The sequence below is a fragment of the Drosophila navojoa genome, chromosome 2, assembly GCF_054131105.1.
Source record: "Drosophila navojoa isolate 15081-1374.11 chromosome 2, UAZ_NAV_1.0, whole genome shotgun sequence".
Classification (NCBI taxonomy): Eukaryota; Metazoa; Arthropoda; class Insecta; order Diptera; family Drosophilidae; genus Drosophila; species Drosophila navojoa.
The window spans coordinates 372,811-398,843 of NC_142890.1; the positions used below are offsets into that span (position 1 = coordinate 372,811).

At 42.5% G+C, this 26,033-nt stretch overlaps 1 protein-coding gene across 1 annotated transcript; it reads right to left on the reverse strand.

Moving 5' to 3' along the window:
• Window positions 1-1,587: 1,587 nt before the first annotated feature.
• lbl (ladybird late) lies at window positions 1,588-25,848 on the reverse strand. The gene is made up of 4 exons (XM_089265662.1): window positions 24,498-25,848; window positions 2,435-2,613; window positions 2,105-2,190; window positions 1,588-2,052 (listed from the first exon to the last, which is right to left on the reverse strand). Exons 1-4 carry the CDS (start codon window positions 25,273-25,275, stop codon window positions 1,875-1,877), a joined length of 1,221 nt encoding a protein of 406 aa, XP_089121788.1. The 5' UTR covers window positions 25,276-25,848; the 3' UTR covers window positions 1,588-1,874.
• Window positions 25,849-26,033: the final 185 nt, after the last annotated feature.

A 26,033-nucleotide genomic window follows, 5' to 3' on the forward strand; every position in this document is an offset into this window, starting at 1 on the left:
CGCATATTAGAAGCTGGAAGCTGGGCGAATTGTTTATGCTACTTTGTGAGCAATAAAAGCCGAGGAGCGTGGAGCATACAGTGCAGCAGGCCGTGCGGGTGGTCCGAGCAACCGCCCCCACCCCCAGCTCTCGCTCGGTTATGTAAATGCCGCAAGAGCTAATCACCCTTAACTCAGCGAAGGCGCTCGTGTGGCATTAATCAAGGCATTGTATTTGTGCAGCAGGGCGTGGCATGTCCTTGCCTAATCCCTGTGGGAGCCAGCGCGACGAAGTTGAGTGAGAATTGAAATCGAATTGAAATTGATTTCTGATAGAGGCCAACCACTTGTAAGTGTCCAAAATTGTGAGACTGAAGTGGAGCCGCAGCTTCCACACAATAATTGTAATAATTCGACTAATTGTCTCATTATGTGGCGTTATCTAGCAGAGGGCTCGATTCGGCTCTGGGAAGTGCTCCGTGCTCCCACTCAAGTGGATGTTAAAGCCGATCTTGCTGCCGCTTCAATTTCGGATGCAGTTTGTTGACCTTTGACGACTTGTTGAGCTGGATGCGTTTGCCCTCAGCTGAAATTGGCGTTGGCTTTGTTGTTTCTAGTTGGCTTTCTATTTATTTTCACTTGTCAATAAAATCGACGTAATTTGCATTTTGATTTGTGCGCCTCGCATCAACATGGAATGAAAACAAATCGAACGCTAAATCGTTCCCCATTTCGTAAATTTGCCAATATCCATTTTTACGTCTTCATAATTCATAATTTGCACTAAGTCTTTGCAGTTTCACGATTTTATGTGCCGCCTCTCTCAACGATTTCTATTTTTATGGTTTAAATGCCAAACAGAAACGAAAAGCTACATACAAGTAAGGGCATATTGTCATATTCTTGAGATTATTTCAAGTAAATGTTGAAAACTTTGTAAATCAACTTAAAAACTTGAACTATATGAGTTGTTTTTCTTTTGTGATTTGTATTTAATATTGTATATAAAGTAAAATATTAAAACTTTCCTTTGAATTTAGACTGTGATCTTTATGCCTTTGGTTGGTATCTAGGCTAAGCGTTCGGCTTTGCTTGATGAAAAGGATATATTTTGGTGCGTAACTTTGATGGCAACAAGCAGTTGTACTGCTTATTACCAACCAGTATTTTAGTCAGCTATGCTGAATCCCACTGTGTTCTTTGGTCATTGGCTGAATTTAGCATGGAAAAGCACCATTTGTAATTTTTCACTGCTTGAATTCTGTAAATACATCAAGCAGTATTGTGCATACCATTATTTTTGTGTATTCTAATTGGAGCTAGTCATAGCATATACGCAAACCAATCGTTGCTCGAGAATGTAAGCAGCTCAGTTGATACGTATGGCAACAGAGTGCCATATGTTTTATATGACAACATCATGTCAGACATTCTTAAAAATTGTGTGATGTTTACGGTAAGAACTCGATAATGTCGACATTTATTTCTAATGTTAGAAATATCGCTAAAATTAGTTTAGTCAAATTAAAAACTACAATCTCTGTTGTTGATATGAATCTTGAAACTAAAATTTATTTTAAATTGCAAGACTTATGAAATACAAATGGGTTAACACAGTAAATACATCTCTATGCACACTCTTTAATATAGATACACTTATCAATTATGTTTACATAGACACGAATCACAAGCAACTAATACGAAATTTAATACTCTATAATTAGGAAAATCATTAAACGGAAAATGGTTTTTCATATATTCATTTTTTTTTTTTTGGCAAATTAGAAGTCGCGTGTGTATGTGCGTATGTGTGTGTGTGTGTGTGTGTGTGTGTGTGTTTATGTGGGAGTGTGTGTTTTCCTTTTTAGCAATTTACAAATTGAGCTAATCTTCAGTTAACGTAACTCCGGCTGGGGGTAGAGCAGCTTCCCATCAGAGTAGCGCATCAGGGTCATCATCTTGAGCATGCGCAGCTCCTCCTTGTCCCGGTTGTTGGCGGTGCTGCTGCTGCCGCCGCTGCTAGTGCTTTGATGGGGATGATGCGGGGGCGGGCGATCTGCTGACTGGTCGGGTCTTTAAAATACTCAAGTCATTAACATTCTCTAAAAAGCTTTTGTTCGCTGACAATTGTTTCACGCTCTGCACGTCCTTTTTCAGCTCCTCCATGTCGCGTTTCAGTTTGGCGCGTCGATTTTGGAACCAGGTGATAACCTAAGTACACAGAGAGAGTTATTTAAATAAAGCGGAAGACTCAATTACACTCAGAGAAAGTCGAGGAAAGTCTATACAAAATATATCTACCAAATGTTTATAGCGAGCGTTCACTGAATACTATAATTAGTTGGAGTTTCTCTAAGAGACGATTCTCTTGAATGCAATAGATTTTCTTGTATTGTCAACCACAATTTCTCTGAGTGTATCCTAATTTTTATAATCATAATTTCAATATACTCACCTGAGCATTGGACAGACCCAAGCCGGCGGCGATCTCGTCTCGATCCGCGGGCGAGAGATACTTCTGGTAGAGGAATCGTTTCTCCAGCTCGAAGATCTGTTGGTTCGTAAATGCGGTGCGAGATTTGCGCTTCTTTTTCGGGTTCGATCTGGTCGCAAAGATGCTCAGCGTGGCGGGATCTGTAATGTGTGAAATGTATCATAAATTATGACGAGAGATATACAGACCGAGCTCTTATTATGGGCAATACAAAACCTAGAAAAAAGGTTTTCAAGCGAAATAAACTATTTAAAGTTTGAGTGCCTCTATTAAGTTTTATCTATCTCAACATTATTTATAGACTCTTGTTCCACTTTCAATTCAAGTCTAGTTAAAACAATTTCAAAGCGAAATCGAATTCATAATAGAATACCCCTGCACTGCCCCCTCCCTCTCTCATAAAAAGGGCGTGGAATTTGGAGCTTCTTTGTTTTATATCTATAAATGTGTATATAGCTTGCGTTTGCTTGATGTGGCCCGATCATCAAGTTTTTATTACCCGATTCACTCGATACTTTTCGTCTTCTTCTTGTTCAGCTCTTCTATTTTATAGTTGATTTCCTTTATTATTGTTTTCTTAAGCGTTTCGCGTTTCGGATTTGTTTTGTTAGCATGTTTAAAGCTAATAGATGAATGCCTGCCTGGGCATCACATTTAAGCTTTGTTTATTTATTGACCCACGTATCTGGATGAAATGTTGCCGTGGGCTTTTATTAATGCATAAATTGTGCCCCAGACATCGGCCTGACGAATGAACGCATCGGAATGAACGGAAATGGCGCTGCTTCGTCTTTTTGGCAATGGCAGCTGGCTGCTTGGCTCAAATTGTTGTTAAACAACGCAACGAGCAATTAACAATTGAGTACGCGAGTAGCTAAGGGTTGCTGCTGAGCTAACCCAGAGCCATTTTGACACCCTTGTGATGTGTTTATCGTCAAGTTCATTTATCTAGACTGCTCGGTCAATCGCTCGGTCGGTCGGTCGACCGGGCCAACACGCCCTTTACGAGTAGCGCTGCCGGCTGAAGGAAGCACGCGCATTAACATTTGCCTTGATAGACACACGTACATAATACTGTATTATGTATGGAGAGTCGTGTAAGAATTGCTTCGTATATTCCGAGTCACGACATGATAAACATACTTGATCTGATCAAGTTTGGGAATATGCATGAAGTACATCAGTAGATTAATATCAAAGCAGGAGATAGGGTAGCAAGAGAGAATTAATGTTATATAATATAATAAAGAGTCAAGTAAAAAGTGAATTTTATCTATGATATTATTCAAAGCTCATGATATGCCCAGTTAGGAATAGTTTAAGCCGACAGATATATAAGAGATCGTCCTCAATATAAAGGTTGGAGTCTATATAGTTGTCTGACATAAAGAAAATTATCGATAGTTAAATTTTTAATTAAAAACAGAGACGGAGATAGAGAGACAGAGGGTCAGAGAGAGAGAGAGTGTAGTCATCTATCGTCTGTTATTTAGTAACTGCACTCTGTACACCAATCAATCAAGTTTTGGCCAAAAAATGTGAAAACCCGAAGGAGAGGCAGGCATTCCCGCTAGTTGCCAATTAAACTTTTGGCCAATGAAGTACGCCTCCTGCTGCCAAAGTTGGCAGCAAGCCACGCCCCTCATTAGAGTGTTTTCGCGGCTGCACTTACATTTACATTTGGGTGTGTGTACGAGTGTGTGTGTTGGCCATTTGTTGCGCTTTATTAATTATGGCCAAGTCGTGCTTTAAGTCACACATTCGCTGCTCAAATTGGCCAAATGAATTATGAGTGTGTGTGGGCGGGAGTGGGAGTGGGTGTGGCATGAACAGAACAAACAATGTCATCAGCATAACTAATCAGAGAGACAGCCAAGTGACAGAGGGGGGCAAGTGGGAGAGAGACTAAAGGAAAGACTAGACTTTTGCTGCTGTTGTTCGTTCCAAAATAAGCATAAGTTATGTCGACTGCCCAGCGTAGCTAATTGAGAAAACAAACTAGACAAGCGCGAGCTCATTTAAATACGACTGACGAATCGTATATACACTTACCAAGAATAGATGTAGAGTATAAATTAGATAGTAGTAGTAGTAAGTATATACATATTATTATCTACTACTAGTACTATGTACTATTTACTACTATATACTACATACCACTATATACTTATCGATACTAGTACATCTACTACCTAAATCCTTATGAACTCTTTGCAAACTTGTCAACATTATATTTGTAATACGCAATGCCATATGTAGCGAGATTGTGATATGACCAAAAGTAGAGTATAACGTGACATTGTGTAGGAGGAAGGAAGAAGGGCTTGGCTCAGCTGGTTTAGCTCAACTCTATTATTCGCCTGCGCCAACTGACAATCGCATGTATTGTCTTGTATATACACATGTATGTATGCATATATATATATATGTCTTTAAATACATCTTTATAGTAGTCTGCTTCGTGCCTTATCGTGTCGATCAAGCATTGGCCATTAGGCGTTGGCGGTAATTAGTTAAATTAAGTAGCTGCAACGTGCGCGCCAACAAATTGAAGGCAATTCATTAAAGGCAGAGCACACCGTGCAGGCACAGGTCAGGCTGAGCAGCTGAGCTGATCTGGCAAGAGTGTCAAAAGGGGGAAAATGAAGAGCCGCACAGAGGCGAGCAGCCGGACAGGCAGCTATTATGTTAATTAAGAATCGAGAGCAGAGAAAAACGTTTCAATTAAAGCCAGCTATAGATCAATCAGGCATCGACATCAAATCTGGCTGCAATCAGGCCGCCAGCTAAGCCGCAGCTAAAAGCCTCGGGGAGCATTGAAGTGCTACCTAAGATCTTTATCGGGGCTAGGAAAAGTGTTTTGCTTTCACATGGCACAAGGTGCTCTTTCACACGCTCATCAAATGTGTGGAGGAGCGCGAGAGATTGTAAGATGAGCTGCAAGGTTCGAATCCCGCATGACTCGAGGAATTTGTTGCCCGACTGTGTGAGAATGTGTGCGTGTGTGTGCGTGTGTGTGTGTCGGCAACGGAAGACTCAATTAGAAGCCGCTTGTGAGGATTTATGAGCAACAGGAATTTGGGCAGCTTCTCTTCTTCTCAGCCTGGCTAAATAGCTGCCAATAGCTTTATAAGTTTCGCCGACAAACGCGGCTGAAATTATGACAAACCGTCGACCTTCGAATGGGATGCAAAAGAGCCGCGTTGAGTCGCAGCGACAAAGAGTTTGGCTAAAAGCGCTAATTATACGCCCCTGGCCCCCGATGCAGAACAGAGCCCAGGCACCAGAGCCCCAAGCACCAAGCACCCAACACCAAGCCCCAATTCCCAGTCAGCCACAAATTGCGTTGTCCAGAAGCTCGAAAGCGTAATCAAAAACTAATTTTAATCCTGTTTGGGGCCACGCTGATGAGGGATCAGATTAATGCGACGCACTCACGAAGGGTGAGAGGCAGCGGGACCGAGGTACTAACAGAGAAAGAGGGAGAGAGAGATAGATGGAAAGAAACAAAGGCAAACGGAACTCGGCCTGAGTCCATCGGCGATCAGTTTTAGCGGTAGGTCCACGTTAATTTATTCTAAATGGCTTTTTGAAATCTCCCGAAACAACGCAAAGAAATTTACTTATGACGTTCGCAGCGCAGTCGCAATTCCAGCAAACTGAAATAGGGAGTGCTTGACTAGCTAGATGCCCTAGAAATCGTAGGATATATGAACATTTATTTTCAAAACATTTATTTTAAAAACATAACTTAATATGACTGGCAGATTATTCAGACACCTTGCAGATAATTTAAGAGTTCACTGAAACGGAAAATATGTTTCTATACAAATAGTTATTATAAAAATATATAAATATATTCAAATGTCTCTTCATTTCTCTCTCACTTGCTTTGAAATAATTCTCAGCCGAATCCAAAATGCAATCATCTTAAAGCTGCTTACAGGGTATATAAACGTAACTTAACCACAAAATCTCAGATCATATAAGCCAGAGATAGAGTGAGAGAGAGAGAGAGAGAGAGGGACAGAGGGAGAGGGTGAGGGAGACAGAGTTAGCTGCTGCTGCTGCTGATGATGATTCAGTCGAATGGCAGGCCGTGCTGCATACCTTTTCTCACTTTTGGCGTGTCTGCGTGTTGTTAGCAACGAAATTGATGAGTTCGAGCAGGTTATAAAACTCGATACCTTTTGGCTACCTTTGTTATGGCCACTGCCACAGCCACTATGGCTGTTGTTGTTGTTGCTGCTACCAAAGAGCCGAAATACAATAACACACAAATTAATATAAGAAGATGAGACAAATTTAGCCGCCAAACAAAAGAGAGTCGCTGAGAGTGTCGATGTGAGGCAAAGGTAAAAATGAAAAGATAAAAAACGAAGAATAAATATAAATACATATATGTAACATTTATGTATATGTATTTATAAATAAACCTTAAGCGCAACGCTCCATAACGAGAAAGTTATAAATTTCGGTATTTTCATTTAGTCTTCGGGCTCTGAGGCTCGCATTCAACTCGTGGGGTCTGTAACTGTCATCGTTGGCTGCTTGTTTACACGCTCTTATACAACTTTGTGGTAGTCGATGGATAGCAGGAGGCGGAGGAGGAGGAGGAGGTGAACTGGTGGAGAGGTGGTGGCGTCAAGGTAACTAGCTTGGGCTAAATACCAATTCTTGAGCAGGCCATGAGTCTGCAATCTGAATTTGCCTCGTTTGCCAATTGGTCAAGATATTAAAAGTATTTATAGGTTTTCTTCTCTGCCAAATAGTAGTATGGGTATTACGGATATTTATTTACTGTAATAACTTGCTTGAAGAAAAAGTGCTGAGTACAAAAATAAAGCAAAACAAATTTGAGTTAATTCCTGATTTCATTTGGTTGGCCTCATTTAGAGAACATTTTTTATTGACTTGTGGATGCAATTCTACATAGCTGCAATTCGAGTTGCATTCTCCAACTCCAACTGTCGAATCGTTCTACCAGCAGTGTTTCCATTAGCCGCTTTGCATATTGACTGCTGACATGGCTTTCGCCGTGGAGTTAGTTCGGTGCGCTGTTCTTTGGTGCTTTCTACTGCCGGCCCTTGCCTGCCGAACGTTCTTGCGGACATGTTTGCCCGCAGCTATTTTGATTGCTGAGTCTTTACATCTTGTAAACATAAACATGTTCAATATAATTGTTCGATTGCTGGCAATTTCTGCTGCCAGGGAACATGTCAATGGGCCGCGGGGCCTGTAATCAAGAGCCTCATCGGAGCTGCGGAGCTGCAGAGTTGGCTTAATTTCTTCATATTGTCGAGCGACTTTCTTTTTGTGCGTCCTGCTAGGGTATGGGCATGGACATGAGCGGGTATATCAAACAAACCGTTAGCATGCCAATGTTCCTTCATTATTGACGGGCCGCCTCCCAAAAAACGAAAGGAGGAGGAGGCAGAAGCAAGCGCCAGCAATTCATCAAGCAACAGAAACAGCTTTCACATACAAACACGATATATAATTACAAGTTTAGACATGTGTATGTATGTTCTTCTTCTCTCTTGTTTTTTTTTCTTTCTTTTTTGATATTTTGATTGATTTTAATGGCTGGCAAATCAATTGCAACTCCAAGTCCAACTCCAACGCAGCCAAACGAAGCGCCGAAAACGTGGTCATCCTTAATTCAATAATGAATACGTAAAGCTATTGCCCAAGTCGCAGCCATTGGACCGTGGACCATGGACCATGGGACAGACGACCACACACTGCTCCCACTCTGCGGATGCGATGCTGGAAGCAGAGCTTGAAGAGAAAAAAATACCCAAAAGAAACAACAAATATGCGACGTCTTCGTCTGCGTCTTCGTCTTGGTCTTCGGTTTAGCTTCGTGTCGGTGCAGGCACAAAGCGTCGGCGCTCTTTGATCAGCATATATAAAATACTATGGCCACGCCCTTTAAAAGGTAGATTAAACGAGATGGCGCTCGGCCAACATATACTTATGTTTAACGTTACGTAAAGAGCAATGAAGTCAGTCAGACGATGGACGATGGACGATGGACGACGATGGACGACGATGACGACGACGGCGACGGCGACGAAGACGACCTTAACTTGGACTTCCATGGTCCGCATGACGCTTACAACCCGAGGCGCATTTGGCTGCAGTCGCACGATTCGCTCAGACAGTGGGTCGAAATCAATAAATGATGAGTGCAAATTGGGATTAGCTTGACTAAAGCTGGGGAAAGCTAGCGAATATCCATAGGAATCTAGAATATAGTCTAATTGAATGAATTAAACTCTTGAAAGTATCATAGGAAAACAATGTGCATGACATTAATTAAGGATGGATAATGGATTGTAGATTAAACATAATTTAATGAGCAATAAACGAAAGTTTAAGGAAGAGGTAGAGAGTAAGTTTTCTAACCTAAACTGAAAGAATTGCCTTATAAACAAGGGATGCTTTATTATTATTCATATGCCTTACGCAACGTTAAATTAATGCAAGATATGAGTTTAAATTCTAGGCTAGTATTAGATATAATGGGCTAAAACGATGCATATGGAAATTTAATAGATTTCAGCATTGACTACCCACTGCTTCAGATGTAATAATATATAATAACAATAGCTGATTATGAACTGTTTATATAATTTTCGTGCCACAGTGCGAGCAATGTTTGGTCCAGAGAAGAAATAATAAAAATTATGTAGCGTTGCAATTTGGCTGCAGAAAAGATTCTCCAAAGGGAGAAAGGGGAAAGGGGAGATCTGACTCCCCTTGTGGAGCGAGTGCTGGTGCACTTGGCGGCACTTGGCAACATTGGACAGCAGCCACTGCCGTTGCCCGTGCTACATCATTTTTATGTTTGCACGGCTTTTACGGCTCTGCATTGGGAGTCCTGGGAAGCGGGGAGTGGGAAGGCTGTGGGGCAGGCTGTGAGGGCAGCGAGAGCAGTGTGGCGGCATTGTTAAGTGAAAATCTGGATGTGCAATCGCTAACATCAGCTAACAATGGTCATCATCATTAAAATGCGATCAAAGCGCGGCGCGTTTGGAAGAATGCTCGTTGCGCGATCTTGCCTCCCAGCCTCCCAAATCTCCAGCTCTCCACTGACTTGCCTTGTCCTGGGCACTGATTGAGTGACCTTCCTCTGTGCTCAGCCGCTCGGCTCAATGCTCGATGCCCAATGCCCAATGCCCAATGCCCAATGTAGGCCAAACGGAGGCTGAACTGGGCCGGCCCGATGTTAGTTGGCTTAATGTCTTTATAAGTAGCATGTGCACGTTCATGTATATTTATATGTATATGTATGTATGGGCTATGGCTACTACATAGTTATGTGGCTTGTAGCTCACCGAGTAGACGATGAAGAGGAAGAAATAAGATGCTTGTAATCAAAACCGTTTAAAAAACTACACACTAATTGAGTTAGAAGTTCGCTGGGACTTTGAACTGGCCGCCAGATGAAAGAGGCCGACTTTTTATTGGTGGCACAACAAAAAGCGTTGACAACAGCATAAAGCCAACAACAATGGCCCCCGGGCCGTTGTAGACGATCCATAGATGAATGATTCGATCTACAGAGCAAGAGAGCAAGAGAAAGATAGAGAGGGGAGGGAGAGGGACAGGCAGACGATGATGATGCGTTGTTGAATTAACCACCGCTAACATGGCCCAGAGACATTGTTCAATAAACTTTGGTAACTTAGCTCTGTTGCTTAATGAGCATTCACTCAATTTGTATTACAATAAAGAAGAGGAAGAGTAAGAGTCAGGGAGTCAGTGGAAGACAAAGCGTTGATATTATGACAAGCTGTCATAAATTACAAATTAATGAATCGCCGAGTTGCTTTAGCCAGGATCGTTTGGCCATTCACTCTGACCATCGCTCTCTCTATCTCTCTTTTCTTCACTCTCTTTCTTTCTTTCTCCTTCAATCCATATGGGTTTTTGTGGTCGCACTAGAGAGGCTCTAACCCCGGCTCAGTTGACAGCGCAGCTGGAACTGCAGGTAGCCGGATAGCTAACATTCCATCTAGATCTTCGACGATCTTCGATTCACACCGATTCGACTTTATGTGATGGAGAAGGGTATCTTGATTTTGGAGATAGTCTGTAACAGGGAGAAAGAATCGAATCATATTGATAATGATCGATTATAAAACTATTTCTTGAGCATACCTCGAACAGCTTTTAGAGCCAGCAGCAACACATCACGGATTTTCTTTCACTTTTTTAATTATGTGCCCCATTCTTTTATAGGGTATCTCCCAGTTGGGCTTAGCTTAGGCATACGGTCTGCTTATTGTGCTGCTGCTGCCTGGCTTCGGGTGACGGCTTTGCCACCGCATTGACTTGCCCACCTTACACCTTAGAGTGGAAGCCAAGATCAAAGAGCGCACTGCCGACTTAATAACATAAATTAATCTTCTCATTGTTAAGCGGGGAGTGTGAGTCAGAGAGGCAAGGAGAGACAGAGAGAGAGAGAGAGAGAGAGAGATATAGATAGAGAGGATAGGGGCCAGAGGTATATACAGGGGAAACATGTTGCATGCGTGCCAAAAAGCAAAAAACATAAAAAAATTGGATTGGAACACGCAAATGCTATGCAAATCGGCAGTCGATCCTTAGCTATAACCAGATCCACTTAACGCACAGCCAAAACGGCATTTAATTTGATTTCAAATCTCATCTTTCGGCTTGAATTTGAATTTGGTTTGGATTTGCTTTTGATTTCATTCATTATTTTATGGCGTAGTCGCGGCTGTGGTGTGAATGAGCTATAAGAGCGAAGTTCATCAAAGGCGGAGGTCGTTGGGCAAATCGAATACGTTTGATCGAAGTTAGACATTGAATACCCTGTACTATTCAGAATGTATCAAAAGGGGTATATTTATTACATAGTGTTGCTATAGCGTTGCAAAGAAGGTAACTGTAGTTTTAGCATATGTCGTATTTCAGTAACACATTAAATATATTTGCATACACCAGGGTATCTACTAGTCATGCACACACCACTGAATCGTACTTTTCTTATGCTCTCATATTTTTAATGGATTCCTTAAATGTTAATAGTTCCAATTCCAGGGCATCTACTAGCCATTCAGTCTCTACTAGATTAACCTTGTTTTATTTTCTGATATCTTTTTTGGTGTGATGCGTGAGATCAAAGTAAACATGCCGCCGGGCAAGTTGCGGAGCTGCGGCAAACGTGGCAAATATGTAGAAGTAGATTTTGATCGAGCCATGATCATGAAGATCGACTGAGATGATCAGCTTGATCTGCAGTCAGGCAGCAGCAATAGCAGCTAAGCAGCAGCAGCAGCAGCAGCAGCCAAGCAGCAGCGGGCATAAAATATTTGAAATGACTTTCCGGCATCGAGTGGAAAATGAAACGAGCGCAGCAAATTAGCTAATCAACGCCCATTAGTAGGCAAGGGTATTGGAATTTATGATAAATTTCCGTTAATGCGCCGGCACGAGCAGAACTCACAATTCAAAAAACAGCAAAAACAAAATCGACAGAAAAAAAAACAAGTTAATTTTGAGCCTGAGCTCAGGTCAGCAATCGCTGCTGTGATAAAGCTGGCAATTTTATAACGCCGCAGCAGGACGACCAAATGTCTGGCTATAAAACAAGTGTGTATATGCGAGTGTGTGTGTGTGAGTGTGAGTGTGCGTGTGCGTGTGCTAATAACACATAATTTTCTTGTAAAACAACCGCTGCGCATCGTTATCGTTATCGTTATCATTATTGCGAGTTTTTATGTGCGCCTGCATGTTGACTGCCAGTTGGCAAAAAGGCGTTGGCCAGCACAGCTCCCCCCCTCCCCACATCTTGGGCTGAGCCCAGTTGGCCAAGTCGTCGATCGTCGACAATATTATCTTATTTATGTTTATCGATATGGCCCAGCCAGATAAGCAGCCAATCGATTGTATTACTTATGGAGTTGGGCTCGTAGCTTGCCGTTTTAGTGGGCGCCATAAAACTAATCGACGTGTGGGACAGCCAGACGTCTGAGAGAAAGAGAGAGAGAGAGAGGGAGAGGGAGAGATGGAGAGAGAAGGAGAGCGAAAGGGAGATCGAATTCGATTGACTTAAATAGACTTCTTAGTCGCTTTTGGTTTTTAGTTGGTGGAAAAATAAAAATATTTGTAACATCTTAATTATATTTTTAGAAGCTAGCTATCTATGCATATCTGTCTACATAATGATCAGCACATGGCAACAATTTATATGTCCTTAATTTAAATATTTAAAATATTAGTTTTAATATCCATCTATCTGCCGGAATCATTCATCTGCTTGAAGGATAAATAAATGATCGTTGGCAGATAAGATATATCGTTCACGTTAGCGACTGTCCTTATACTAACTATGTTATGTGTAAAACAAAATAAAGTACAGTTAATATATATATAATATATTCATGCATGTTGCTTGGTAACAAGTTCCCGTTCGCACTCCAAACTGGACAATGGCAGCGACTTTTTGCGAGTTGCATGTGAAACGCGCGTGGAACTAGTTACAGTTATGGCTAGCTTGGTCGAAAGCCATAAATTAAAGTATCAAAATGCGTGCAGTGAGAATGGGAGAGAGTGAGAGAGAGAGGAGTGAGGTGAGTGAGGTTAAATACAGAGAGAGAAAGAGATACAAAGAGAGAGAGAGAGAGGTGTTGCAAGAAGGCGTTGGCCACCTGACGACATGTCTGAGCCAATTGTTAAGCCGTTGATATATTTGGCTAAGAAGCAAAATTGTTATTCTGTATCTGTGTGTGTGCGTGTGTATGTGCATGTGTATACATGGCACATGGTATAGCGCGCGAGCAGTGGGCGTGTCGCGCCTTTTGCGTGTGTAATTGCAATGCTTGTTGAGGCAGGCAAAAAACAAAATGCGGCTAAAAAACAATAAATGCTGCCGTTGGTGTTGTTGTTGTTGTTGGTGTTGCAGCTGCAGCAAACAACAAGTAGATTTATTTAATTGCTAGAAGCACACACACACACACCTATACTGGCATATGAGTTGTGTGCGCGAATATGAAAATGCGACAACTTTTTTTTTCAGTCATTGCCTCTGTCGCTGTTGCAGTCGCGGTCGCAGTCGCAGTCGCCGTTGCCGTCGATGTTGCGTCGCGCTCTTTGGAATTTATTTAATTAAATCTACGCCCCGTTGACTGCCGGCCGAGACTCTGATCTGCCAAATACGCATAAATTGCGCAGTTTATGCATTTATTTATTCGTCTCTCCCATCGCCCCTGCCCTGCCCTGCCCTGCTGTGTCTTGCCCTGTGGCCGTGGGGCATTGCGCATACGCCGCGCTCGCCGTCCGCAACTGGGCAGCAAATGATGTCTTATGACAATTTCGTTGTCATTTACAAATGCTGCGCTTGCAGCTGCAATGCAACGACAGCAGCAGTAGCAGTAGCAGTGGCAACAGCAGCGACTGCAGTGCCTCAATTCAATTGGCTTCGAAAATGCCATTCAATTGCCTTCACCTGGCCAACTTTTTGCAAATTGACTTAAGTGTTCGCTTTTGGACATAAGAAAGTGCGTTTGATCGGTGCTTGGCAATTGAGTTATAGTAACTGAATTACAGAGCATTAAAAAGGTTGCACTTCAACTTTATATCTTAATTTATTGGCCCAAAGCGGGTTTGCAATTTTCACTCCATTTCATTTGGAATTTCAGCTGCTGTTAATGGAATTTATATACATACGTGTATTTTCTCTCAATTTTCATATCTTAATCTGTTTTTCACATTTATGTATTAAAGAGTAAATGATTACAAATAATTAAAGATGTAAAATTGGGGTTAAAATGCTTTTGTCGAAATGCAGAAAGAGGCGTGGCAGGGTTCATAAGGTAGTTGTATTGCTGATGAGCTGTGGCGATCTAGCGATATCCGTCAGTTATTCCTTGGTAGATGAGTTGAACGGCAGCTATACAGCATTGGGTATTTTACTAGTCGAGCACTCCCTATAATAGTGCTCTAACATCTGTTGCCTCTCAAGATTATTTACTTTTTACAGATTTATATTCTCCAAATATTTTAAATACTTTCAATTTATTACTTAGTACATTTTTCGACACAGTTCTGCTTCGAGTCCTAGGATTAGGAAATTCATTTGTATATCGGTCTCATGCTCGATGAAGCACCGTAAATTCTGGCGAATATGGTCTGTCTTGTCCAATTTAAATGGTAGCTGGATGCCGCGTGTCCAGAGCCAGCTGCCTGGCTGGAGAGGCCTGGACGGGACTCACTCTTAAGTAGCCCGGTCATTGTGAGGCTTGATGGCCAGCGAGAGATACTGGACGCAGCCATAATGGGGAATACATTGTATGTGTGTCTGGAGGGCAACAAAGGCGCATAGTTAAGCATAATTTAATAGATACGCGGCCAAGTTTTGCAGTCGCTTTATGGTTGACACTATTGTCTAGGCCAAGTTTGTATGTGCCTGTCATAAGGTGATGAATGCATTATTATTATTATTATTATTACTATTATTATTATCGTTGCTGTTGTTGCTGCTGATGCTGCTGCTGCTGCTGTTGCTGTTGCTGTTGTGCATAGTTTGTTGAGTCTTTGTTGAAAAGCGTTAATTGAGTGTTGCGAATGTGCAACGGCAATTGAAATTGTTTATGACTTGCAGTTGTTGTTGTTGTTGTTGCTGTTGCTCGACTCGCTGCCTAACAATGTGCAGCAATTGCGCTCAGACTGAGACTGAGCTAATGGAATACCGGCATTAGTTAGGAGTTGATCAACGGTGAGATCTAATTGAGCGAGATTTTGTACATAGTTGTAAAATATATATATATATATATTACAATACGAGAATGATCATAATAATATTGACAATAATAATGACGATTATGGTCATTATAATGAGAATGAGAATGACAGTGACAATGATAACGATATTGATGCTGATAATGCGAATGCAAGCCATAGAGTAGCAAGCGAAGCAAAGGAAATTGCGGCCAGTTCGTCTGTTTCGTCGACTCCACTCGACTCATTCACATTGCCTAACAATGGGCTTGCAGTTGCATGCAGACCGAGGCTAATGGAGTACCGGCATTACTTTGAGTCAATCAGCGGCGACATCTAACTGAATGAGATCCTGCACAAAAGGATTGCCGCCCTGAGTAGACACACACTCGCAGACACACGCACTTGACAATTTGGATCCAATTAGAGCCTTGGACAATTGGTTTGTTTTTTGTTTGCCTGTAATTATTTCTGAGCTGGAATGGAGGCACTTGGGCAAGTGCAGCCGCAACTGCAACTGCAACTGCCACTGCCACTGGCGCTACCGGCAGCCACTTGAAGGCGACTCATTGATTCGTTGCTTATATTTAGTGCATTTTAATTGCCGTAATTAGCGAGAGGCATTCAAGTGGATTCTCAAGAGCTCCAGCTGCCGTTACTCTTGCTGCTGCTGCTGCTGCTTGCAACTATTGGGCTCCAACATGGCCGACAAGGCGGAAGCGATCGCCCCGGCTCAGTCATAAAGATACGCCATAAATTAACACCAAACCGATTAGTGAAAAGTGCCGATCCATATCGGGGGGACACATGTTTTTTGTCTGCACTCGGCATATTGGCGCATTAAACTCAATTAATCCGTCGACTTTGATGGTCAGCCTCGATAGCGGACCAGCGGCTGTCCCTAATGAGGCACTCTCAGTGAGACTCCACTCGGTTTTATGGTCACAGTTTACAAGACATTCAAATGCTTGTTAAAGTCGTGTAATGTCCGAATCTCTTTAACACGATTGCTGTGATCGTAACTCTGCTCTAATTTAATTGTTTGACCAGTCTATTAAGTGTCTAATGGAAGCAATTGAAGAGAGTGACTCTCTGTACTTCTTCTTTCCTGAGAATACGTATATATTCATAGATTTTTATAATCCAATATATGTAGTCATTGGTTTTCTCCTCGACTCTATGTTTCTCACCGTCTATAACTCTCTCTCCCTCTCTCTCTCTTTCGCTTTCTGTCTATTATAACGAGACATTACTGTACTTAACAAAATATTATGATCTAAAGCTGTTTTTTTTTTTTCCAGATTTTTGTATAGTAATTTATTTAGCGTGTCATGTCAGCTCGTAGACATGCCACTAAAATGATAAACTCCCAGGCACGAGTTAAACCCCAACTTAAGTGCCACTCGGGCAAACCCTTGTGAAGCTTTTTTTTCGGCTAGTGTGCCCCTGGCATTTATGTTTAACACTTTAATTGTGATTACAAGCTACAATCAAACAACAACAAAAGCAGCAAAAGTATTGGAATCGAGCGCTCTTCGGGTCTTTGACTGACTTTATATAAATATACATATGTATACGAGTATATACATACATACATACATATATGAATGACTAACTGACTGACATTGGCAATCGAGCCGGCGGCTTTGACTTCCACTTCCATTTCCACATCGAGACTGGCTAAAGTTCTGGTTTATGTTGATGCATGTTTAAGCAACAACAACAAGCGCGTCATGTCGCTGGCTTTATTAAATTACTTGTCAAAAGTGCATACTCACACTCACGCTCACACTCACACACAGAAGCATTGAAAGGCACGCGAGTCGTGCCTCCTGAGCTGGCTTTAACTGGTGCCCGGTTCGTCTTTGCGTTCGGTCGTAGAACATGAAACAGCCCGACGAGGAGACGCCTGCACACATAAGCTCAGCTAAGCATCTGAATACGAGGGTATGCACTGGGCAGATGGGTGTGTCGACGGTGTGCAGGGGCTCGACCAAGGGGGGAGAAGTATGCATATCGCATAAGCATATGTATATGTGACGCCTTTCGTTTGCCATAACAAGACTTGTCACAACAATTGCGAGTGAAAAAGGAAGTAAGAGTCTAATTGAAGAAAGTGTGTGACTAAAGTATACCCTATAATCAAATGGAGGGAGATATGAAATGGATAAAATGCTCGATAGATAAGTATTGTTATCGGATATAGATATATAGACAAACTAGTGGATAGACAACGCTAGATTTGAGGAGCTGCATCAGTGATAGACATAGTGAGAGCATATGTAGATATATATAGATAAAAGGCGTATCTCCTATATCTCATAGTATAGGGTATACGAAATACGAAAAATCAATTATTGCCAATGATTTTTTGCTTTTGCACTTCATATTGCGCTGAGACGCAGCACGTATACGCGTCGTGGGCAGCGACACCCCCCTAGACAGTCCGCTCCACCCACCCGGCAACGCGACAGCCGAATAGCCAAACAGCTCAGTGGGGATTAATTAATCTTGTCAACGACTGCAAGTCATTTACCAGCAACAGCAACAGCAACAATAACAATAACAACAGCAACAACAACAACAACAACTGCATTCGACAGTGCATCAAATAGTCAAATTAATTTTCTTCACACTTTTATAAACGATTAAGCAAATACACAGTGACTGCTAGCTATTTATGTACGTACGCCCTTTGGGCTGCTGTAGGCGGATGAAGGTGTTAAATGTTTTGTTGACAATGGCAACAGCGGCAGCAGCAGCAGCAACAACAATAACAACAACTCGCATACCTTTCCACAGCTCGTCGCCCGCCTTTTGTGTGTGTTGCTTCGGTTTTTATGTGTCGAATATTTCGGGGAAGAAACATTTTTCACAGCTTCCTTTGAATTTAGCGTGAAGTTTGTCGTTGAGACAGAAACTGTTGTTGTTGTGTTGTTGTCGGTTGTCGGTTGCTGCTGTTGTAAACAACTTGTGCACTTTTCCAAATCACTGAATTTCTTTTCAATTTACGTTTTTGAATGCTCGAAATTGTTGGAAATTCGTTATGCTTTTTATTATGGCATTTGGATTAGTTGGGGTAAGCGCAGCCGGCAGACTATATACTGATGTGTTATGTCAAAGGGGTTGGATGTGATTGGAGCATAGACTTGACTCGACACGGGTGAAGGGCAGTGTAAAAGTAGCATAGATGGCCAATTGGGGGAAGGAAGTGAAAGATGGTGGGGATGGCAAGGCGGAAGCGAAGGCCAAGTATAGTTGAAAATATATATATTGACTGTGAGTGATACAAGCAATTAAATTAGCCAAAAATTTGGATTGATACCCGTAATGACGATTCATAAAATAATATTTATCAAGATACCAAATCTTGAATGAAACATTCTCTAGCTTCATTGATATTGGATACATACATATATCAATATTCCATTTCATATTCTCTTCATTCCCTCACTGTGAGGGATGCCTCTCCTGGTTGGCCGAGCTAGTCAAGCTGGAAATGGTATCACTTTCCATTTATATAAACAGACAGTTGTTATTGATGTTGGCTCGACTGCAGGCGCAGCTAATTGCGGCTGCTTAGCTGTAAATTTTGCATTACAAAGCGCATTCATCTTGCATCAAACGTTGCCCCGTCCATCAGCTGAAGCACCTGCCAGCGCATCGAATGGCCTCGCCACGAGAAACACCTTGTCTGGGACACTTTTGGCTGCGACTTCCTTTTGGAGCACTTCACTCACTCTCGCTGCTCCTTAATGCCCGGGCTGCAGCCGTAGCTGTGAATAATTTGCCCATCCGCTCGACTGCTCGTCCGGCTCCTCGCTCTCCAACCTCGGCATCGTTGCTAATGATTCGAATGCTTTAATTTACGCTGCCTTTCTCAGCATTTATCATCAAAGGCTTCAAGTAGACGTAGCCCGACCTAGACAACATTACAGTGGGCCACATGTACAGGGTATTCATATAGATTTGACTGTATCTGTATCAGAGTATTCATATAGATTTAAAATTATCTGTATACAGATACAGATTAAAAACTTATCTGTATCTGTAACTGTATCTGTATCTGTATCTGTATCTGTATCTGTATCTGTATCTGTATCTGTATCTGTATCTGTATCTGTATCTGTATCTACATCATCTAAAGCATTTATAGCTAAATCTCATTCTGCATCTGTTTCTGCAGCTGTATCTACATGTATTTCTAGGTTTGATGTATCTGCATCTCAGGGTACCTGCTTGGCTTAGAGGTGGGCTAATTGCCCACACCTTGTTGGCGGGAAAACTGGTTTCTCTATGCCAAGGCGCCAAGTGACCCACATAATGCCCCCGCCCAGTGAGTCTCGGCGATAACGAGCTCTAGTCAGCCCGTCAGTTAGTCAGTTCGTCAGTCAGTCAATCGAAGCTTTTCCAGTGCGTTTTCCAGCCCCTTTGCGTATCTCGCTTTGCCGCATTGGGGCCTGGGCTGTCTCTGAACGCATCAATCTCCTCACTGCTGACTGCAATTGCATTGGGCCATGGCTTGCCGCGGGGTCAGCTGTTGGGGCAATGCAGAAAATGCGTTTTTAAATGGCTTTTTATGTGCGTGGCGCGGGCTTTTGATGTTCCTCAAAGCCAAACACATGCCCAAAAATTCGCAGCTCAAGTCTGTAGTTGCTGCCGCCACTGCTGTTGATTAATGTTTGGCATAAACGCGAATGCGAATGCGAATGCGAATGTACGAATGTGAATGCGTTTTTAAGAGCTTTGACAAGGTCCTGACTCGCCAAGGGCCGCCCATATGTCTGGCAATGGAACGGACTCCGACTCGAACTCCGAACTCATTTGTTTTGGCTTCCTTCTCTTTGGACAACAGTTGGGCCTCCCATATGGTTTGTCCTGATAAAGTTATTACCACTCTCACTCACTTATTCTCTCTTGCTCTCCCTCTCGATCTCACTCTCTCTCTCTCTCTCTCTCTCTTTCGTTTGCTCTTCGCTGGCAACTGTCGATGCCTGATTTTCGCTTGTCTCTCGACTCTTTTATTGGGCCGGCTCGCCGGCTTTGATCTTGACGGCTAAGAAAAATGCAACTTGAGCTCAATTAGTGCTCATCAAAAGCGTGCAGGTAACACCTTCAGTGCGTTGCTTTTGCACACCTTTTATAAGACCGGCGTGTGCATGTGTGTGTGTGCTGCAATTTGCTTAAAGGTTCTGCGCGGACCACCCATTTGTGTGTGTGTGGCATGCATCCCCGCGGCGGGGGCAGGTTGAGCGCAGTGAAAGCAAATGGCAAAAAAGAAAACTGAACAAAACAGAATCTGTTGCCACGCAATCGCAAGTCGCAAGTTTTTTCTCTCGCATTCTTAATGGCCAACTAGAAATGCAAATCTTTTATGGCCACACAACACGCGAATTTTCTCTAACAAAATTCTTACTAAAATATTTTTGAATTTTTGATTTTTTCTTTTTAAAGTTTTTAACTGTTTGGACACTTGGCGCAACTGTTAATTAGTGAATTTATGCGAGCGCCAGCTTGTCAACTTGTTTGCTAGCCATGCCCCTCAAGGCATGTGTCCACTTTGCATACCCTGTTTTATATATGTTGTAGTGGGGTATATTCAATAATCAGTAATTGTTGCCTATTTATTTCTTTAGTATTCTCTATGCAAGCATCTCTATTAAAATTACCTATTTCTGCCTCTTACCTATTTCATTTGGCCAGGGTATCTGCTAGTCCATCACTTTTCCATAGAGCACTCGTATGTGTTTCTTTAGCAATTTTTCATGCCATGCCGCCGCTCTCAAGCACCGCCCATTGATCGCACGTTCTAAGAATGTTGTTTTTCACTTTTTTTTCGTTCTTTTTCTCGTTTTTTTTTTTTTTTTTGCGCCCGAAGTCATTTTATTAATTTTATTGAGGCAATCGCAAACGATTCGCGGTTTTTACTTTGTAATTTTTATTATAGCCATATTTTCTGTTGTTGTTGTTGTTGTTGTTGCATCTTGTTGTTGCCGGTTTTAATGTCATTAACAAATTTTTGTTGAAACGTTGCGCTGCTATTAATCATTCGAAATTAATTGTTTTTTCTTTTGTCTATTGGATTTTCTTTTTGTTTGCTTGATTTATGTTTGGAAATTGCTGTTGATTTTTGCCAACTACTAGTTTATGATTGCTCAATGGGCGAAAATACCGCGTGATGCGCTCACCTTTTCCCGTTAAGCATTTAAATAGCGTGAACTTGCATTTGCACTCGAAGGTTGCGATTCTCAAGTGTGTTTTTGTCACTGATTCGATTATAATTGTTGCGAAAGCATTTGCCAATCGAAGCATCAATTAATTATATTGCAGAGAACGAGAGTATTCGTAGTCTTAAAATTCTCTATAGGGAATAGGGTTGAGTATTGTGGGATCCTTGAATCAAATAAGCAGAATCTACAATATTCTGCATGCGTCTTGATTACAGATTCTTTAAACGGCGAGCAGCTAATCTTCATATTATTCAATTTAGATACAGGGTATAATTAGCGATTGTTTGCAGTTTGATTTGAACAATTGCAAAGCGGAACTGCTCTCTGCTCCTATTATCAATGTAGTCTATCTGTTATTTGATTTGCACTAACTGCTTATTAGCTTATCCAAACTACACACAATTTCCATAATAATTACACACACACAATCATACATACACATACTATCTTTATCCGATTTTGAAATGCGGGCAAATAATGCAAGTGGAAATTATAAATCAAATTGCTCCTAATATGTCAGATATCTATCTGACTAATGCCCATGCAGACATCGCTGCATGTTCTCTGTGTACAGAATATCATATTTGTATATATATGTATATATTCATATGTGGGGCGTGGCAGATGAGGGGCGTTCGATAATCATGGCACGCCATTTAAAGCTGTCATGTTTCTGCCGTGTGTTGGTGCACAGTGCAAAAAATTGATTGAATTTCATTTAATATACATATACATTTGTACTCCGATATGTGTTATATATAATTTAGTCTGTCAAGAATGTGTTGCATTGATTTTTTTTTTCAATTTATATGTCTTTCGACTTAGAATATGGTTCCCCCTCGTAAGCCACAAAAGGTTAAAAAATATACGATTGCTGTATTTCATATGCAGTCCAAGTATTTTGTTTCTTTTTTTTCTTTTCTGTAAATATGTCACATTTTTCTTGATTCATTCAAGATAATATAAATTAAAAATATTCATCATTTTTTACAGTGTATTCATATGAATGTGTTGGTGTGAGTGATTCTCTCCTAGCAGAGCTGTAAACAAGGCAACGCCTCGTTTGGGTTACATGTCAAAAGAGAGAAGAGACCAAAAGCCAATTATCCACAATCAAATATTGTTGGGCATTGGATGTGCTACAAATATAACACACACACATATATGTATACACTTCTATATACACATACATACATATATGATAGATAGAAAAGACTTGACAATTGACGCTGACGTGACGAAATCTATTATTCTAACGATGTTTAACGTTAAAAAGCAATTTGCATTTTTTAGCTTTGGCAATTATATGAATTTATGCTAAGCACTTCTTCAGCTAGTTCTGCTTCTTCGTCTTTCTCTCGCATGTGTTTAGTTAGCACAGCTTTTTGGCAGCAGCTTCAAATGGGACATTAAGTATACGTCTAGTTGAACTAATTTGTTGGGACTGCCCGCATGTTGTAAAATGTTTACACTGCTATCTGTCAAATCAACTGACAACTGAAGATCTTCTCTTTGGTATTGTTATTATTGCTGCTGTTGCTGTTGCTGTTGTGGTTCACACTTGGCTGCGTCTTTGTCAAGTGGGAAAAGTTTTTGCCTTTTGCAGTAATTAAATTGTAATTAGGGCTGCATCCGCTAGGCCTGGGCCGCCCGCTTCATACTCCACTTCAATTGTCTTGGCAGCCCGTGCCTTGGCCATTATTAAGTATTATTTTGTGTATACATATATATATTTATTTGTATATATATATATACATTTAGTTGATGAAACTGCGCCTCTTAATTGACGAGCGCCTAACGACAATTTCATTGTACCAAATCGCAACAACTTTTCAGCCATTTTCTCTCGCGCCACTCCTCTCTCCCTTTCTCTCTGCCATTCTCTCTTTCTTTCTCTCTTATGCCACCTCATTTTCCATTTCCATTTCCATTTTCATTTATTAAAGCTTTGTCGCAATGAGGGTTATTTGGCTTGTAGAACTCCTCCTAATTGCAGCCGGAAGCAGGCAAGATTCACGGCGAGTCGGCGCGTTGCGCTTTTGATCAACTTCTTATTAGCCAAGATTGCCAGCCGGATGGTCGTCTGGGCCCATGGGAAAAACTTATCTCATCTCGCAGGCCCGAGCTCCAAGCTCCAAGCTCGTTGCGAAACCCCCCCTCTGCATAACGAAACAACAGAAGAAAAAGAGCTCTGCATCTCATAATCACAATCATAATCGTAAACAGTCAATGCCAGTAGCTGTGCCATAAGTAGCTATCGCTTGCCGTCTGTCTGCCACAATTTGTGGTAGTACGTGCAGCGCGTAAATTCAATTTCAGTAGCTGTTGCAAGACTCGCTGTCTCTTGGCCTGGCCTTAACGAGAATTCAACGCCGCCAAGCAAATTATTGCCGAACGATACGCATGTGCCGCAGCCATCATCAGAGATCAGAGTGGCAATCATGAAAGTGTCGAGGGAGGGGCAGTGGGGACCTGGAGGGGGTGGGTAAAAACCAAATCGGAGTCGAGTCGAAACCGTGTCGAGCAATGGATAAAATTGATTTAGCCACCTCAGCGCTGGCGCTGACCTCACTACTGTTTTTACGCTTTAAGCAGAATCTCATCAAGACGTAATGATAGCAGGCAACAAGGCAGCTTTTTCGATTGGACGACTGGGAAACAGCCTACAAAAAGTAGTGCAGGTCAAATCGGGGCATGCAAAATAAAGATAAGTCTTATATATAAATATTCCTTATTATCGATATTTAACTTGTTAACAAATTGATTTATCTTATTAAGATATAATTGATTGATTAATGATTGAAAAATCGATCGAAAAATAAAATGGTAAACGATATTCACTTTTGCTTGATATAAGCATGAATTTACACTGAACCAATATACCCCACTCTCGTAGTGGCAATGCGTACAGCGCACAGCAATTGATCAAGTGAATGCCAGAGCTGATTCAGTAGCAAATCGATTTATATTAAAATGTAATTTACTTGCGGTTGCCACCAATTGTTGCACGTTGCATGTTGCATGTTGCACGTTGCACTTACCCTGCTCCTCATCGAAGTTTTTGGTCGATAGCTGGAAAAGCGCATCGAGCGGCGTATCGGCGCCTGCTGCCTGCTTTTGCTGCTGCTGCTGCTGCTTCTGTTGTTGTTGCTGTTGTTGTTGCTGCTGCTGCTGGTGCTGGTGTTGCTGGCCGGGCTTTGCTGCCTCCTCTTTGCTTTGGCTGGGCGTCGTGCAGCAGTCGGTGCTGCCGTTGATGCTGCTGCTACTGCTGCTGTTGGAGCGTTGCGAGCGATCGGAGCTGCCATCGTCGGATGGTATTGGTATGATGGCGGGATCCATGCTCATTTGGCGCAACAGCTGTGCCTGGAAATGCTCCTGCAGCTGGCGCTGATAGTCCCAGGCCAAGCGCTGCTCATAGCTGTGCAGCAGCACGGGCGGCAGAAACGGATGCAAGCCAGGATGAGGCAACAAGCCGGGTGCGGGGACAGTAACAACTGTTGCTGGTGGCGCCACTAATGCAGCTGGCTGCAATCGCTCCTCGGATTTTCGCTCATCTGCCTGGCCCAGTATGTCGGCTATGGAAAAGCTTTTGATGCGCTCACCTGCGCCCGCTCCCGCTCCCGATCCCGATCCCCCTCCCGATCCCGATCCCTTCCGGAGCGTTGCTGGGCTGTGCAGGAGGCGCAGGCGTTTGATATTGAGTGGACGCATGGTTAGTGGCGGTGGGCTGGGCGAACCCACGGAAATTTCTGATACGGCCGGACTGCTACAGCTACGCGTGCCAATCATTGCAACGGGACTTGGCGTTCGTTGCGGCATTTTTAACACTAATCAAAACTTAACGTTACAATTACGATTTAGCGTCAGTTTTCGTCTCACACAAACATTCGATAAAAAACGCGTCGGCAAAAACGCGGCAAGTACGGCGACTGCGACTGTGACAGCGACAGCGTCTGGCGCTCAACGTGCAACGTTCCACATTCAACAAAGCAAACGCGCGTTGCCGCTGCGACTGCTCTCGCAGCTTAGTTAAAATGGCTCTGGCTCTCGTTTGCTCTCTCCCTCTCTCCCACTCTCGCGCGCTCGCTCTCTGTGGTCGACAAACAAGTTTGATGACGTCACAGCTGCAGCTGCGCAGTCCGCCTTCTAATTGGAATTGCCGCACAAGCAGAGGCGTGCTTTGAGTGGGCCAATCAGCGCTAAGCATACGCTCTCTGCCACATCACGCGCACCCCCCGTCTCACTCGCACGTCTGTGCTGCGCTCTCTGGCCTGTCAACGTGCGAGCGTCATCAATATTTACAATTTGACATGCGCTCGCTCGCTCACACGTTCGCTCTCTCATTGTTATTGCCTCTTTCGTTAGCTTCGTAGCGTCTGTGTGTGAGTGAGTGAGTGTGCTGTGTGTGTGCTTGTGTGTGTGGTGTGGTGTGGAGTGAGGCTGCCTTTCCGCGCCGCTGACTGTGTTAATTATCGTAATTGCTGGGGCTTCACTCTCTGTCCTCTTCACTCGCTCTCGCAGCACACCTACCACACGCGCTCTTCTTCTCTCCTTTTTCTCCTGCTCCTGTCCAGCTG

Coding starts and splice junctions, on each gene's coding strand:
- lbl (XM_089265662.1), bottom strand. CDS start 25,275: ATGCCGCAACGAACGCCAAGTCCCGTTGCAATGATTGGCACGCGTAGC. Junction 2,614..24,497: donor AAACTTCGATGAGGAGCAGG/GTAAGTGCAACG, acceptor CACACATTACAG/ATCCCGCCACGCTGAGCATC. Junction 2,191..2,434: donor TGGGTCTGTCCAATGCTCAG/GTGAGTATATTG, acceptor CTGTGTACTTAG/GTTATCACCTGGTTCCAAAA.